Raw genomic sequence first — 16337 nt, 5'->3', positions numbered from 1 at the left:
AGCTCTGTTACGAAGTAAACTGAACTGAAATATGTAACTTCTGCTTATTTCAAATAGTTGATACTCAGGAATAATTGTCCTTCGTGTAATAACGTTAGTGTTCTTCAAAGACACGAAACAGAACAGAAAAAGTTTGGGATTTATAATTGAAAGAGTCCAGGTCCCAGATTTAGCTTGCCACATGGTAACCATGCTCTTTAAGAGCATTATCATATCATTTTGTTCTCTTATCCCTCTGCTTCACAAATTTACTGGGGGAATCAAATGAGACAATACAAGTATTTTACAGTATTCTATGAGAAAGTTACCTTTAGACAGCAAAAAATCTCCTTGTTTTATTACATTATTTTATTACATTATTTTCATAATGCTGAAGCTTTTCATAAATTGATTTCACATGCAATGTTAAAATTTAAGAGCAACTTTTTTTATGATATTAAACTTTTTCACTATACTTTCACCTTCCTTTATGTAAGTTCAAATTTGGAAATAGGATTTTCAAACAACACCAAGACACACATCTATGTCTTGGTGTTGGTCCATGTATGATATTTGACATGAAGTTACATGGTTTATTTGTTAAAATTTCTTTATTTCCAGTGATTAACAGGACTCTTATGTGGAAAAAGAAAAAGCACTAGTTGATGGTATAAGTGGCGAGGCCGTACCAAGGCCACCACTGAAGCCAGGAGGTAGGAACTCAATCCATGTCTCTCCTGTGGGTAGCGGAAACTAAATTAATTGAGCCATAAGTGCTGCCTCCCAAAGTGTGAACTAGCAGGACGCTGGAGTCGGTCAGAGTCAGTGTTAGGAACTGAATTCAAATACTCTGAAGTGGGACACAGTCAGCTTAATGGGTGTTGTAACAAAATAGGCCAAAGGCGTTGCTGAACATGATTTTTAGCAGTTACCTTATAATCAAGTCATATTAAGCTTTTTTACCCTACTGAAAGCTGTCTGAGCTATCAAAACAACATTGCACAAACAGAATACTGCTTAAGCAGTATTCACCCTTTGTGCTTACCCATCATCCGTGGTAATAGAAGCTTGCCCATGAGATCCACAGTCACTGCTGGGTCCTGATACTCGAGCCCAAGCTACATACCACCAACCTGCTTGCAGGAGGACTGGTTCATCAAACATCATTGCATATTTTTCTCTGGGGGAAAAAAAAGTCAAACACAATGTATGTCTGCATCACCTATAAATGTATTAATTTTAAAAAAACCTCACTGATTAAAAAATTCTAAGATCCATATCAAATGACATTAAAATAGTTTTAAAAGACTGAATAAGAAAAAAATTGCCAGTTATCTGTGTTATGATGACATAATTACATTTTTCCCACTTTTCTTTACTTATACAATACAACATGGCAAAATGTTCTAAATTAGATCTAGAATCAGGTTGCCTAGATTCAAGACCTGGATTGACACCTTGATTCAGTGACTTTGTGCAAAGTTAACCACCTGGTCTCAATAACAGTTTCTTCATATAAAAATGGGAAAAAAAACAATTTCTTGCTCATGGATTTTTTTTTTTCTTGAGGATTTGGTTTTGGATTAACCTACATAAAATGAACTAGCCTGTCACACAGTAATTCCATTAAAACATTCATTAATTGAGGAGAGAACGGAGATGTACACAAGTAAGGGCTCTGTTAAAGAATACAAACAACTTAGATGAAAATTCTAGGTAACAGAATGCTGCAGCTGGGACTGAGAAAAATGAAGTACATAAGGAAAGGGGACACATCTTCAATGATCTTGAGAAATATAAGAATGGAAAGTTTGGAAACGGCAAGGTGTCCTGTCACATTAATGCATTAGGAGAAATGTAGAACAGCCACAGGAGGTACAAACCATAAGTTATGCTAGGGGACAATACAGAAGGCCTATAATGCTAACTTCAGGAGTTTGGTATTGTTAAGTAAATGAATAAAACTATCACTACTTTTTATATATTTCAACCACATATTCTACTTCTGACTCATAATCATATGTGCAAAAAAGACAAAAAGAGAAAAAAATAAAACAAACGATATAACATCCCTTATAGGAATGAAGGGCTATAGCACGAATGTTTTCAAATCAAGTATCTGATTGGGATGATTTATTGCTGAAAGGACAAAAGAAAAAGCAGAAGGTGGTATCATGATTTACTTAAGCTCTAAAATACTCAGTGAGTAAGATATTTCCTATCAACAGGGAGATGCAAACAAGAAGCTGGAAGCAGAGCAAGATTAGGCTAAGGAAAGTATTCAGGAATTGAAAGACACTATTAAAGGCCTAATATGGGAGATTATGGGAGCCTCGGAAGTGCAGAAAGAGAAACAGATTTTACAAATATATTTAATGAAATAATAAGGGAACATTTCCCTCATCTAGAGAGAGAATTGGGAAACAACTTCTAGGAGGGGCACAGAACTCCCAACAGGCTTGATCAAAAACGATCTTCACCAAGACACATGATCATCAAGCTCTCTTTAATCAAACATAAGGAAAAGATCCTTAAATGTGCACATGAAAAAAACTAACTGACATATAAAGGAATGTCAAACTCACAGGAGATCTCTCACAGGAAACTCTATAGGTAAGAAGAGAATGAAGTGACATATTCCAGATTCTAAAAGAAATGAATTGTTGGCCTAGGATAACATATCCAGCAAGGCTTTCCTTTGTCTTTGAAGATGAAATAAAATTCTTCCACAGTAAAGAAAAGTTCAAAGAATTTGCCTGTTTCAAACCTGCCCTACAAATGATACTTCAAGATGTTATCTTGACAGAGAAGAGGAATAGCACCTATCAAAACCAAAGGCAAATACGAACATCCCAGTAAAATGACAACAGAAGACTAGATCAATGAGCAACCCATTCCTAAAATCACAGGACCAAATTATCACCCATACATATTAACCCTGAAAGTAATTGGCTTAAGCTCAAACATATTAGTAGACTGGATTAAAAAACAAAACTCATCTATTTGTTGTCTAGAAGAGACACATTTCACCAACAAAAATCAGTGGAACTATATCTCATGGATTTTGATGTTTTTGTTTTTGTTAGTTTCATCTCTTCAAAACAGTTTCTTCTGATTATTCAATTTCTCATAGATATACAGTAGCATCATTTTCTTCAAGAAGGTTCTTGATTTTCTTTTTCATTTCTTCAGTGACACATTAGTCATTCAGTAGCATGTTAGTTAACTTCACAGTGTTGTTAATTTCTATTTTTTCCTTCCTGCTGTTGATTTTGTATTGTGGCTTTTCATTTAAGGGGATGTATAGTAACTGTGTAATGGAGACTATCATATCCAGATGTGAGGATACAATGTAGTATACATCTCTACTTCCAGACAAAGATGGACTCCCAATTGAACTGTTTACTATATTTTGACAACAGGATGCTGGACTATCTGCCGTTGTCCATGCCCGCAATAATGGACATATGACTGTATGAAGAACTATAATTATATAGAAAAACTAGGTGGGTGGGGGGGTTGGGAAGGGGATAAGGAAATCCCAGGAGCCTATGGAACTGTATCATAAAATGATAATAATAATAAAAAAATTAATCAATGCCTCCCATCAAAAAAAAAAAAAAAGAAAATATACACTCTTACTTGCAAAACGCCAATTCCTACTCCTGAGATTTTTTATATGTATTATGGGAAAGTAAACTCTACAATATAAGTTTAATATGATGACTTATCAACCCCTAGAACACTGACATGTTTGAGGTCCTACAAGACATGTATGTGAAGACAGAAATACAAAATACATGTATTTCCATTGTATCATATAATGTTGAAATAGTTTGTTCCTGAAAACAAAATTTAAAAAGACTTTACTATTTTACATGCAGTATTGTTAGAAGTGATATTTACCTTATCAAACACATAACTTCTTACGTTTCTGATGTTCACAGACTATTATAATTCCCTTTCTAATTTACATTTTCTAACTTATCCTGATTTAAAAAAATTTTAAGTATGCAAGAGTTGCACTCAACAATAAGTAAGTCATTTACCTAGCAGCACAGTCATATGCCAACACATCTGTCTCTGCAAGGAGGTCTCCATCAGTTTCATGATCTCCTCCATCGGGACCCAACTCAAATAGCTGGAAAGAGGAGAAAAACATTTTCTCAATCATTCAGTTATATAAATCTATTGTATCACCAGCTTAATTTTTTGCATATGCAAAAAACTGTTATGTGATCTGTTAGATCACAGAGAATATAAAATTAGAGTATCTGCTTTTGTTATCAAGCAAAATATACACACTTCAATAGACATAGCATAAAGCAAAATAATCAGAAAAAAAGTCTTTTTAAAAAATGAACTCACCTGTATCAAAAAAAAAAAAAAGAAAAAGCCAACAACTTGCTACTCTGGAGAATTGGTAGCAGGTGAACTGCAAGCAAGGTGGATAAAGTACAAAAATTCACTGGACAGGTACTGTGCTAGATATCTAAATTTTTTGACTATATACTAAGGATTTTGAAATCTGTCTACAGCCCAGACCCTACTCCTAGCAATCCTAGTTGTCTCATCTTAGTAGTTTTAAGCCAACTTTCTCTTATCATCAATTAACGGTATACTCGATTAACGGTATACTCATCCTATCTACTCAGATTAAAAACAAAACAATTACCTAGAACAGTCATCTTCCCACATTCTTCTGACAAAGAAAAGTCGTCAGTTTCAGGAAAACAAAATCCCAATGAGTTCATCAGACAGGGACAGTCACAATCATCTAGTTCACTAAGTCTGGTCTCTGGGTTGATGATGAATCAAAGCAACCCAAGAAAATCCATCTAAAGCAGCTGCACTGAAATGCACCAGAGGCTAGAACAGCTGATCTGCTTATTCTTGTGTATGGATAAAGATGAGGTTTGAATTTTAGGCTAAGAATTTTAGGGACCAACAGAATACTAGAGGTATGCTTAATCATTATTCCACCCATTCTTAGTCTATGTCAGGGGTTTTAAATTTTTACTTTACTTACTTATTATCTCCATTTTAAAGTATATACATTCTAATTAAAAACAAGAATGTATATGTTATCAAAGGAACTAAAGGTGTTTAATTGAGAATTTTTTATGAAGCTCACTAATGAGATTAAGGTAGAAACTGGTATAAGTTTTTTTTCTTTAAGCAAAAGCAGGTAATTTGAAAAGTAGGACATTAAATCACTTGTGAATTTTCAAAGAATGAGCATCAGCTTTGCATGCCCTTTCAGAGATGAATCCTGCAATAGACTTAGGATTCTAAACTACTTTTAGATTTCCTACAAGGCAGAATCTATCTACTATTCTCCTGTCACTTCATTTCTGACCCTAACTCTTGAGGGGATAATGAAGTCTGCTTACATGGTACATAAGTGGAAATGCTAATAACTTTTCAGCTACACCAGAATGTCTCTACATCAACAGTCCTCCACAATCACATTTGTGGCTTTCAGAAAGTGGCCACAGGGAAAAACTAAAGCTCCTCCTGGGCCTATAGGAAGTGTAGGGCAGAAGTCTTCAGATACACTGCTATAGTCTTCTAGTGTTAAATTTTCTTTTTGCTTCCTCTCTTCACAGGCACTTTTGATATTTTTAAATGAGCTACTCCTTTTTTTGCACCATTTCATCAGATCGTTAATTAGATCATTTTATTAGCCTCCTCTATCCTTTCTGAAAAGTGATCATAAAAAGAAAATCATGAAATAATAAAGTCGAACAAAAAAGACAACAGTGTCAATGAACTTTACCTTAATTTTAGCAGTATACTCTCCTCTACCTCCAAAAAGACCAAGACCACCAAGTAAAATATCAGTGTCTGCACTGAAACGTATGGCTTCCACTGAATGGGCAGAGTAACCCCAGCCTCCTCCATGACCTAAAACATACAGATAAAACAATCCATGTTTTCAAGAACTCACATAGACTTCTGCTCTAAAACAATGTTTCCTAAACATATGTATACACACTTTCAAATCTGTTTACTATGTTATAATCTTCTTTGGAATAAACCTTCATTACTGCTTGAGTCTCTTCCTCTGTACTTGCAATTCCCATTTTTAAGTCCTGCATAGTTGCCAGGGTATCAAGACAACCTAGAAAAACAAAAATCAAATCTGTGAAATTATCTCCTATAGTATAAGTGATATTACATGATGTAGGGAAAAACTAAAATTAAGGAAGTAGATGCTGAATGTGCTAAACAAAATTAACCTTTAAACATCATTTCATCGAAGAATACTTAACTACTTATAACAACTTTGCTTTGCCTAGGAATTGTCATATTTGTACATATGCTACATGACAGCATTTTACATAAAATAAATAGACTGAATCTCTGAAGAGTCTTTTGAGTCCTCACAAAGTTTTTTTTCTTCTTTTTAAGGTTTATTTCTTATTATATCAAAGGCAGATTTACAGAGAATGAAAGAGAGATCTTTTGATTCATTCCAAATGACCACCATCGTTTGAGCTGAAATATTTTGAGGCCAGGAACCTAAAATTACTTCCAGGTCTAACAAGTGGGTGCAGAGATCCAAGGGTCATTCTTTTCTGTTTCCCAGGCACATCAGCAGGAAGTTGGCTTGGAAGTAGATCAATCAGAATTTGAACTGGTTCTTCAATGGGGTGCCACCAATGCAGGCATAAGCTTAATCTACCATACCACAATGCAGTCCTCCAAAGTTCTTTATCGAACTCTGGCCAAATTTGATTTTTGAAAACGACTTGACGTGTTAGTGAGAAATAACATTGACCTATGTTAATTTTAAATGTCTACAATGGTTCCCAAATGAAATTTGTGAAAAGAAGAACAAGGAAGTATATTAAGGATCTAGTAATCTTTCTCAGGAATGCAATTTCAGAATTGGAAATGTTATATCAATGTAAATGTGTTTTTGTAAAGATAATCTTTTAAAAGCAATAAAATATATGGTTAGGTAGATTGATATAAATGTCCCGGCGACAGGAAATATATACATATATATATATTTCAAATAATTAAATAGGAATGAGGCTGATGCATTAGGGAAAATTGTATTACAGTGTCAAAAATTCAATTTACTGTGAAGAATTTATTTTAAAATAAATACTGTAATTATACATTTGAATATTTGATTTTATATGTAAAAGTTCATACATACAATTTAAGTATAAACAACATTTCTTCGGACAATTATATTCAAGACTGTTTTGTATTTCGAAATACACGATTTTTTTATGGTGTAGGATCCAAATCGGATTTGATTTATTTTGTGTGTAGTGTATCATTTCAGCTTAACAAACATGATAGAATGAAATCTAAGTTCTTAAAAAAATCCAAGCCTAGTTATTTGTAAATACTAATATAGTTTCACATTAAATAGCAACTCTACCTAGAATGTGCAATGCTGCATGAGACCGGGTGGTCAGAGCCCTTGATCCTGCTGGGAGGGCAAGTTCCGGACTTAGAATGCTACATCTGGACTGCATGTCTGCTGCAGAAGGCAGTCTGGCATCAGCAACTACCGCATTGTAGCACCACAGTTCTCTGGTGTTTGGTCGAAACCTTTCAAGAAAGAGTAATTATAGGATTATTACAACAGCTACTTTAAAACATAGTCTTGCTTTTAAAAACCCCCCAAACATAACTGATGAAACAAAGAAGTTAAATAAGTTAAATAGCACAACAGAAGAAAAAAATACAGTTAATTATTTTCCATGTCTAAGCTAAACATATAACTAAGGCATTGTGTTTGAGATTTCAATTTTTTCATTTTTTGTTTTTTCATAATACTGTTTAAACAGATCATAATGATTCATAAATAACATAATAAACACACATGTAAAATTTTGATGCATACATACACATATGAAACTTTTTCATCAGTAGATTTATTTAACACTTATTTATTTGGAAGGCTGATTGATAGAGGCATAGAGAGATTTTTCATTTGCTAGTTCATAACCCAAATGCCCACAAGTAAGCACAGGACAGGTCAAAGGTGTGAATTAGAACTTTTTGGGTGACCCATGTAAACAGCAGAAATTCAAGTACCTAAGCCATCATACACTGCCTCGTATGTGTATTAGGACGCTGGACCAGAAGCAGATGCAGAACTAGATCCAGGCACTCAGACAGGGATGCAGTCTCAAGCAGCAGTGGAACCTGCTGCATCATGGTCTCTAAAAATGTAGCTTTTATACAGCTATAAGGACCCTTTAAAAGTTTTGTTAAGAAATGCCAAGTTGAAAGAAAAGATATTAAGTAAACATGGCACAAAAAATTACATAATTCACAATGCCTTGAATGAAAATTCCTGCAGATCAAACAGAATCAAGGCAAGGACAATGTAAGGAAGCATAAAATGGAATAAATGGCCAATCTGACAGTGAAACATCAATAAAAGCTATGATGAACCCAAAACATCCTTCTGCCATTATCCTTTACTTCTTTTCTAACAAAGTCCTCAGAGAGCACTGTTTCACTTTCAAGATCTTTTTGTGAAGACAGGCAGAGGGAAACAAAAACCACAGGGAAATGGCTCTAGCTGAAGTAAAGTTTCCTCCTAAAACTAGTTGATATTTTTTATCATTTACATAATCAAGTATCCAGAAACAAAGCCCATACTGCCAACTTTCAATTTTGTTTTGTTAATGCAAATTTACATCATTTAAAAACTAAAGAGACAAAGCAGACAAGAGCTATCCAAAAGGCCAACGTATACCTAAATCCAAACCAAGTATCTATAACAAAGTATCTATAACTTAATGTCCTGTATACCAACTTCAAAACAGGAAATTACTTCAGACAAATAATTTTATACCTATTCTCCTCTATCTCCTGAATTCTAACCCACCATAACTCATTTACTTTATGAGTGTAACCACTCAAGTGTAGTTTCTTGCTATTTAATTCTCATGCAGTGCTGCTGCTATAGAATTAAATCTAATATTACAATGTAAATCCATTCTGGCCTTTTTGACTTCTGTGAAAAGGCTCAAACAGGGGAAGAAGTTGGTAGCAATCTGGAAAGCATAATTCTTTTGCTTTAAATCCAGGCCTCTTGACTAACAGAACATGTGGTCTCTTTAGACTTGGCTAGCTGATGGAAACACAAGTAGGCATTGGGAAAACAAGAAGAAAACTCTTCCCTCTTCTCACTCCTGCCATTTGCAACTTAACAGGAATCCTTGCTCCCTCAGGCTTGCCAAATGCACACCTTGAGAGAGAAAATGAGGGCCAGCATTGTAATGAATCACTCTGAAAATGCTGGGATACACCTCCAATTAGTATCCAATACTGGAAATCTTTTCTGTATTCATTATATACATTATGTATCATGAAAAATTCTAATATAATACTTCTTTTAACTATAATTTCCAGAGGAGCCTTTATCTGCCAATAAAATATTCTGTTATGCACTTTCCCAATTGAAAGGTTCATTTTTTTATTCTGTATTTTCTTTAGTGCAAGTTCTGCCACAGAGTTGATTCTAAAACAGTTATGGGAACAATAAATATAATAAATTTTATACAAAGAAAGTCAGAATTACTGAAACACTTCAACAGCACTCACTACCTGCTTCTGTACTGGTATTGTTCTCATTTTTTAAATGACAAAATTGAAGCGCACAGGGACAAGGTGACATTAGAAAGCCAATCGTGGAGTTGCTATAGATACATTTCCAGTAGGGCCAAAACTGCACTATCTAAACTACTATGCCATATAATAAAGGACCCCAGAAACAGCCACGATAAAAGTACAGGTGCCACTTAAACAGGAAAGTACGTATTTGTACAAACTATCTGTACAGGAAGTTCACATTGCTACAAAACTACCATTTCATTAAAACTTGCTTTCTATATTAAACATGAAGCACTTACCTCCATATTACATCATACACAGGATCAAGACACACACCGAATCCTTGTAGATCCTCTTGTTCAGAATCATTAAAAGTCTTACAGCTTCCATCCACTTTATTGATTAGAAGACATTTGAATGGAGGGGGTTCTGATATAGAAGCAGGGACCAAGCCTTGGGAGAAAAATATTTACATATAATTTTATATGTATTGCCCTTTGCCATCTCTCCAAAATCCATAAAGAATTATTATCTCTATTTCACAGATGAAGAAACTTAAGACACAGAGGTTAATTAACTACAAAAATCTTTCAGTGGCCAAATAAGAACTAAAACATCAGGCAATTCAAACCCACAATGCATGCTCCCTATCACTATGTTACTCCATTCTGCCTCATAACTATTCATGCTGTCATGGATTGATATCTTGTTGCTTAAAAAAAAGTCAAGGCTTGACTTATAATCTCCCATTACAATTAATTTCTACTATTTATTTAGCAAGAAACAGTGAAGAAAAACAAGAAAAAATCCTCACTCCAATGTTGGTTTTGTCTAACAATACAGCTCACATTTCCTTGTACTTCATGAATACTCTGGTTTCTAGATTTCTCTATTGCTCCAATCATTTGGCAGAACAGACATGTGTAACTAAATATAGACACTTAGAGGTGTCTTTTAAATTTCACAAAGAAAAAAGAAAGTATTACTATAAAAAAGGTAAAATGATTTACTATCGTTGAGGGGGTATTTGTCTTAAGTCTTACCTATTATGTGTTTACTGGCAAAAATCTCTGATGTAGCAAGTACGTGAGAATTGATAAGAGCTTCATCAATGCGCAAGAAAGTCTGGTCTCCACTTGCACCTATCCATGTAGCCTTTCTTCCATATTTTGATCCAATGTTAGGCATGGGAGCTGGTTTTGCATTCCAGTACGGCACGTCCAAAATCGGTCTGCCCAGCTGTCCTTTCTGTAAGATTAAATATAAACCCATATTAATAATATTCTAGAGAAATAGTTTACAATTTTTATCAAGTTATGAGCATCTCACTGTTAATGCTTGACGAAATGAAATAATGTGAAATTTGGGTCAAACCTTTATATAGCAATAAATCAATTTCTATTATTCATAGAAAGTCACTCCATAAAACAAAAGTACATTATTTAAAAAGGTAAAAATAATTTTATATGCAAATAGTTTGCACTAGCCAACATTTAAACGAACAATGTAAATGGAACGTTAAAAAATGAACATTTAAAATTTTCATTTAAAAAATCATTTGACATTGTAAACTGAGAATACAGAAGGAAGTCACTGTTTAACTCACAGTCTGAAAATATTTGGGCAGAGGATTAAAATAATAAATACTGAAGCTATGAATATAATTGGGAAAATATACAATGTACTTTCACATGACATATTAGTAGCTTATTCTTCCCATGTTTTCACATACACAGCAAAGTCAGAGGTAGGGTTTGGTGTCTTCAATAATTAACTATTAGCTCACAGACAGTATGACTCTCTAGACACTTAAGTAAGACTTTAATTAAAAATTAATAGGCAGTTGCCCACTACAAAGACAATAGCTTAAACATTAAAAGAACACTGGTGTTGGATCAGTACACATTCATGCAGCCTGGTTACGCAGTGCTCCCTCCCTGCAGGAGGAAGAAATGGTACTTCAGGAAACCAGAAGGTGTCAAGGATCTCAGCCACGGGAATAAGGAAAAACAGCAAAAACCTGACACAAGGGAGCATGCAGCACTGCACACCCTCTAGCCAAGTTCTCGTCCATTCTTTGGTTTCTACCAGGTTCCAATACTTCAACACCCAATCAAGCAAATACAGCCATTAACTGCAGGAGCAGCTGAGCCTAAACTCTGGGCTGAATCAGGTAGGAGAAATGGAAAGCACAGGCTTAAAGTAGCCAAAACAGTTGATATCTTTTCACCACCTTTTAATGTTTACCCTTATTTTTGACCCTCTCTGTGCAACTCCGCACCGCCCCCCCAAAATAGAAATGTGATCGGTGAGCAAAATATGTCACATCTAGGATACATTTGCTTTTTCTTGAGAAAGACTGATAAAAAGATCAACATTGATAGTTGAAATAAGTAAAGGTATATATTTCCTTACTATCAACTGACTAACATGAAAAAAATTTTCCAAAAAAAGGAAAAAGAGCCTAGATACTTCCACTTGGGAGTTTCAAAGTGTGGTCAGACATAAACACTTAAATGCAAGTAAGTTTACAACTGCTGTAGATTTCTGGGGTCGGAGAACAATAAAAGCCTACTGACTTCAAAGCTTATCATTCAGATTCCTCACTACCTCCCCTCAAGATGAATACTCAAGAGACAGCAAAAAATTCAAGTGACTCAAAGCTTCACCAGTATTAAGAATGGAGGAAAGCACGAAGTTTAAGCTACCTGAAAATACATAAGCCAAACTGCAATAGAGTCTGCTTTTAAATGTTATGGTAAGCCTGAGCTTTTGGAGAGGAGACAAGAACAGCCATGTGGAGGACTTAGGCAAAGCACAGGCTAAACAATGTCCCGAAAGAGAAATTCATTTTTTTTTAAAGATTTATTTTTACTATTTTTTTATTGGAAAGGCGGATATACAGAGAGGAGAGACAGAGAGGAAGATCTTCCGTCCGATGATTCACTCCCCAAGTGAGCGCAACGGGCCGATACTATGCCGATCCAAAGCCAGGAGCCTCTTCTGTGTCTCCCACGCGGGTGCAGGGTCCCAAAGCTTTGGGCCGTCCTCGACTGCTTTCCCAGGCCACAGACAGGGAGCTGGAAGGGAAGCGGGGCTGCCGGGATTAGAACCGGCGCCCATATGGGATCCCGTGCGTGCAAGGCGAGGACCTTTAACCACTTGCGCCATCACGCTGGGCCCGAAATTCATTTCTTAATACCAAAATACTAAATACGGGTATGGCTTGTGGGTTAACAGCACTAATTAAAGGCTTGATCATTTAGTATCCTTCAGGGTGGCACAAAGCGAAAGGGTTGACAACACATTCTGTTGACAATGCTATAGACAAACAGGTACTCACATACACTGCTGGTACACATGCAAACTACAGAGGACCATTCAGCACTTCACCAAGCTACAAAGCCACTGACTTTCAACCTAGCTCTCTCACTTCTAGGGATGTATCCCAAAGATGCACTTCCAATAATATTTTCACCACTGCAAAATTCAGGGAACTAGTCACCTTTTTAAACTAAAGACATTGATTGAATACTAAAGTACAGTATATACTTATAATGGAGTACTACAGAGGTTAAAAACTAAAAGGATAATTGAACTAATTTGGAATGATTTCTAGGCAACCTATTAAAGAGAAAAAAGCAAAGTGCACACATAGTGCATCACCTTTTAAAACAGAAATAATCCCGTATTTGTACATAAAATAGTGCATAAGTAGTCATAAAATGATTAATGCATCTTTGTAAGAGAAATACAAGAAAGATGTAACAGATATTCATTACCTACAAGTGTAGTGTGAAATATGACAACTTTCTGAGCATACTTAATTTTCATGAACTTTTTAGTGTTTCTTATCTTCAAAGGATATACAGAGGGCTCTTAAACTAAAAGCAAACTGAAACAATGAACCCAAATCTATTCCACTGAAATCACATCATGGAAAGATGAAAGAATCCAAGCGCTTGGGAACACAATGTTCAGCTATGTGTCTTCAGTCTTAGTATACACAAGGAACAGAGGAAAATACAAGAGAAACAAATTCTGAACTCTTCTTTGTTGCTCTGTACTAACTCCCAAACACTTCAGACATACATTAGGACTGAATGGAAGAGAAGTAAATGTTGACAGCCAGGATTCTTCATGTGGAAGAAGGGACATAAACAATGAAGAAAGAACATTATGAGAAAGGATTAGAACCTTAGGTATAGCTTCAGTCTTATGGTTTCTAAGGTATGCATATTTTAGCAGAAATGTGCACTAGGACTAAAAAGAGGCCCTATAGCAAAGAATGTAACCACTACCCAGCTGGTGTCCTGTTTCCTACTAAAAAGAACCAGGATTCCTCAAGACATGGCTTATTTTAGGACTGATGCAACACCCATATTAGATAAGCCTCAAGTATGTTGGTAGGCCAGCAAAAAAAAGTAAGAATTCAATAAAAATAAAGGAGCACATCACAAAAATACAGAAATCACCTTTGCTCCAACTAGGCAAATCTACGATCATCTAAACATCCAAACAAATTAGTCAGAAATGAAGAAAATACAAACACCTGACTATATTCAAATTATAAGCAGAAACACACAATTGAGTAAGGACAATTTTCTTCTTACAATCAAGTGTGAAGTGCCTACTGGTAATTTTGGGGATGATGCTAGTGCTATGTGAATTCACTGCAAAGCCTGTTTCAGGAAATAATGAAAAAGATAATGATAAAGAACGTAAATCTAGAAGGAATTTTTGATAAACATCAAACTGATTAATGTATACTATTAGTCAGTTAGATGGACATTCTGTGCCTCCAGCTGTGATGCTCTGGGAGATATATAACCTTACTTCTGGATCTAAGTATGAGGGAATATTGGACACACTGAAAAAAAAAAGCAACAGAAATGTCACAGATTAAAGAAGAGTAAAAAAGTATTTTGGAACTGCAATGCTTGATCCTACAGTGGAGGGGAAAAATACTGCAAAAATATGAAAAGATATTTGGATAAAATGACAAAATACAAAATAGAGTTTATTTAGGTATAAAGGACCATAACATTGTTATGTAGTTATTCTTAAAGGATATAGAAAAAATATTTTATACACAGACACCACAAATACATTCCTGTTAGCACACAGAAAACCAGAGGGAGAGAAGGAGGGAAAAACAGCAGGTAAGAATTAAAGCAACTAATCAAATCATCGATGAACAATCTTTGGTTGAAGACTAAATAAGTGGGCAATGTACTATGCTTATTGTTGCAAACTTACTCTAAGTTGAAATTATTTCCCAGCTAAATTATTTTCAAAGTTCACATTTGCATTTTTTTAAACTGCATCACAGAGACCCAAGTTCTAGAGTTCTGAGCCTAACCACATCAGAGACAGTAGGTTTATTAGCAACCAGTCTCATAATTCCTTGAAATCTATAATGTCCAAACTACATAAAATTCTCAGGGAATTCTTACTCTTTGCAAACTTTGGTGGGAAGCAAGGAAGAGATCATAGGGTGATAAAGAAGTGAAGGAAAAAGAGAGACAAGATAAGCATAATTTTAAAATAAGAAAAAAACCAAGCTTTAAAGAGCTCTAAAATACAAATAGTATTATATGCTAAGAAAAATTAACCTTTACAAGTTAGATGAGAAAGACTCCTTCAGGTGACCCATTAGGTCAATAAAAGGGCTCTGATATGAAATAAACAAGTCCAACTCTTACACAGCTGTTAAATTCAATATATTCTAATGTGAGTGAGTAAAGAAAGCTACTGCAAAGTCATTTCAGTTTGTGTGAGGTGGGAGTGTAAGCCAGAAACAAGCATATGCAAATACTTCAGTACAAGACTTTCAATGGAATCAGAAAAAAAAAAATAGCTACTGTACACATATGGTAAGACAATGGTATAATGCAATATTAATGTTTTAAAATTTCCTTACAGAAAAACTTCCAAATGTGAAGACCTGTCCATCCATTAAAAGCACTGCCGTGTGGTTGCTGCCGGCAGTAACTTGTGTGCTAGGGCCTGGCAATGCTTGAACAAGAGTGGGACATCCCCTAGGTTAAAACAAAACAAAAAATTAAGTCAGTTTCTTAGAACCCAAGTGAATTTAAAAACAATAAGCAATGTCATTGGAGAAGAAAAAAGACTAATAAGAATATTCAGTAAATATTTATTTAGGCATTATATGCCTGTCTCAATTCTAGATGATAGGCAAACGAAGATGAAAAAGACACAACTGCTGACTTTAAGGAGGCTACTGAAAAGGTTTTCTGAATTTACCACCCTACTTAAAAACACAAAATTACTCATTTTTCTAGAAACGGCATTTTCTTCATTTTAAAAGGAAATATCTGTTTTCTTATGGATAGCATGTTTGAGAACTCCATAAAATTTTGCAGGGGAACAATAAAATTCATGTAATATCTTAACAATAATTAAATCCAAGGAATGCATGAAAAAGTTCATACTATGATCCTCCTTTCCTGACTTTACCACTAAGCTATAAATTCATGTTTTAACACATCAGGAATTGAATTAGAATATACAGTCATAGAGGTGGCTACAAACTCAGGTTTTAGATTATCCTTGGTGTAAATTCTGACTTCATCATTTAACAGAAATGTGGCTGTGACTTTGAACAAGTCACTCATCCTATTTCCATTTGTTTTCTCTATGACAACATGATAAATAAGCTGCATTTAACCTGTGAACAATAAAGAAATTCATTTGTGTCAAGAACAAGGATCAGTGTCTGGCTACAGTTAATATTTAATAAA

At 34.9% G+C, this 16337-nt stretch overlaps 1 protein-coding gene across 2 annotated transcripts in view; it reads right to left on the bottom strand.

The window, feature by feature from the left end:
* MYCBP2 (MYC binding protein 2) overlaps positions 1 to 16337 on the bottom strand; it is a 208949-nt gene that overhangs the window by 113285 nt on the left and 79327 nt on the right. For both annotated transcript variants that reach the window (XM_040991268.1, XM_040991267.1), the window contains exons 21-28: positions 15497 to 15614; positions 10617 to 10821; positions 9873 to 10026; positions 7382 to 7554; positions 5978 to 6103; positions 5759 to 5886; positions 4029 to 4120; positions 1025 to 1159 (exon numbers count right to left, since the gene is read on the bottom strand). In XM_040991268.1, the coding sequence (XP_040847202.1) occupies positions 1025 to 1159; positions 4029 to 4120; positions 5759 to 5886; positions 5978 to 6103; positions 7382 to 7554; positions 9873 to 10026; positions 10617 to 10821; positions 15497 to 15614 (1131 nt within the window). The remainder of the gene's footprint in view (positions 1 to 1024; positions 1160 to 4028; positions 4121 to 5758; positions 5887 to 5977; positions 6104 to 7381; positions 7555 to 9872; positions 10027 to 10616; positions 10822 to 15496; positions 15615 to 16337) is intronic.

Source organism: Ochotona curzoniae, unplaced genomic scaffold, assembly GCF_017591425.1.
Source record: "Ochotona curzoniae isolate NIBS_2020 unplaced genomic scaffold, NIBS_Ocur_1.0 contig_64, whole genome shotgun sequence".
In the NCBI taxonomy this organism is placed as follows: Eukaryota; Metazoa; Chordata; class Mammalia; order Lagomorpha; family Ochotonidae; genus Ochotona; species Ochotona curzoniae.
The sequence above is the reverse complement of the archived record's forward strand: the minus strand, read 5'-3'. Positions and strand labels throughout refer to the sequence as shown.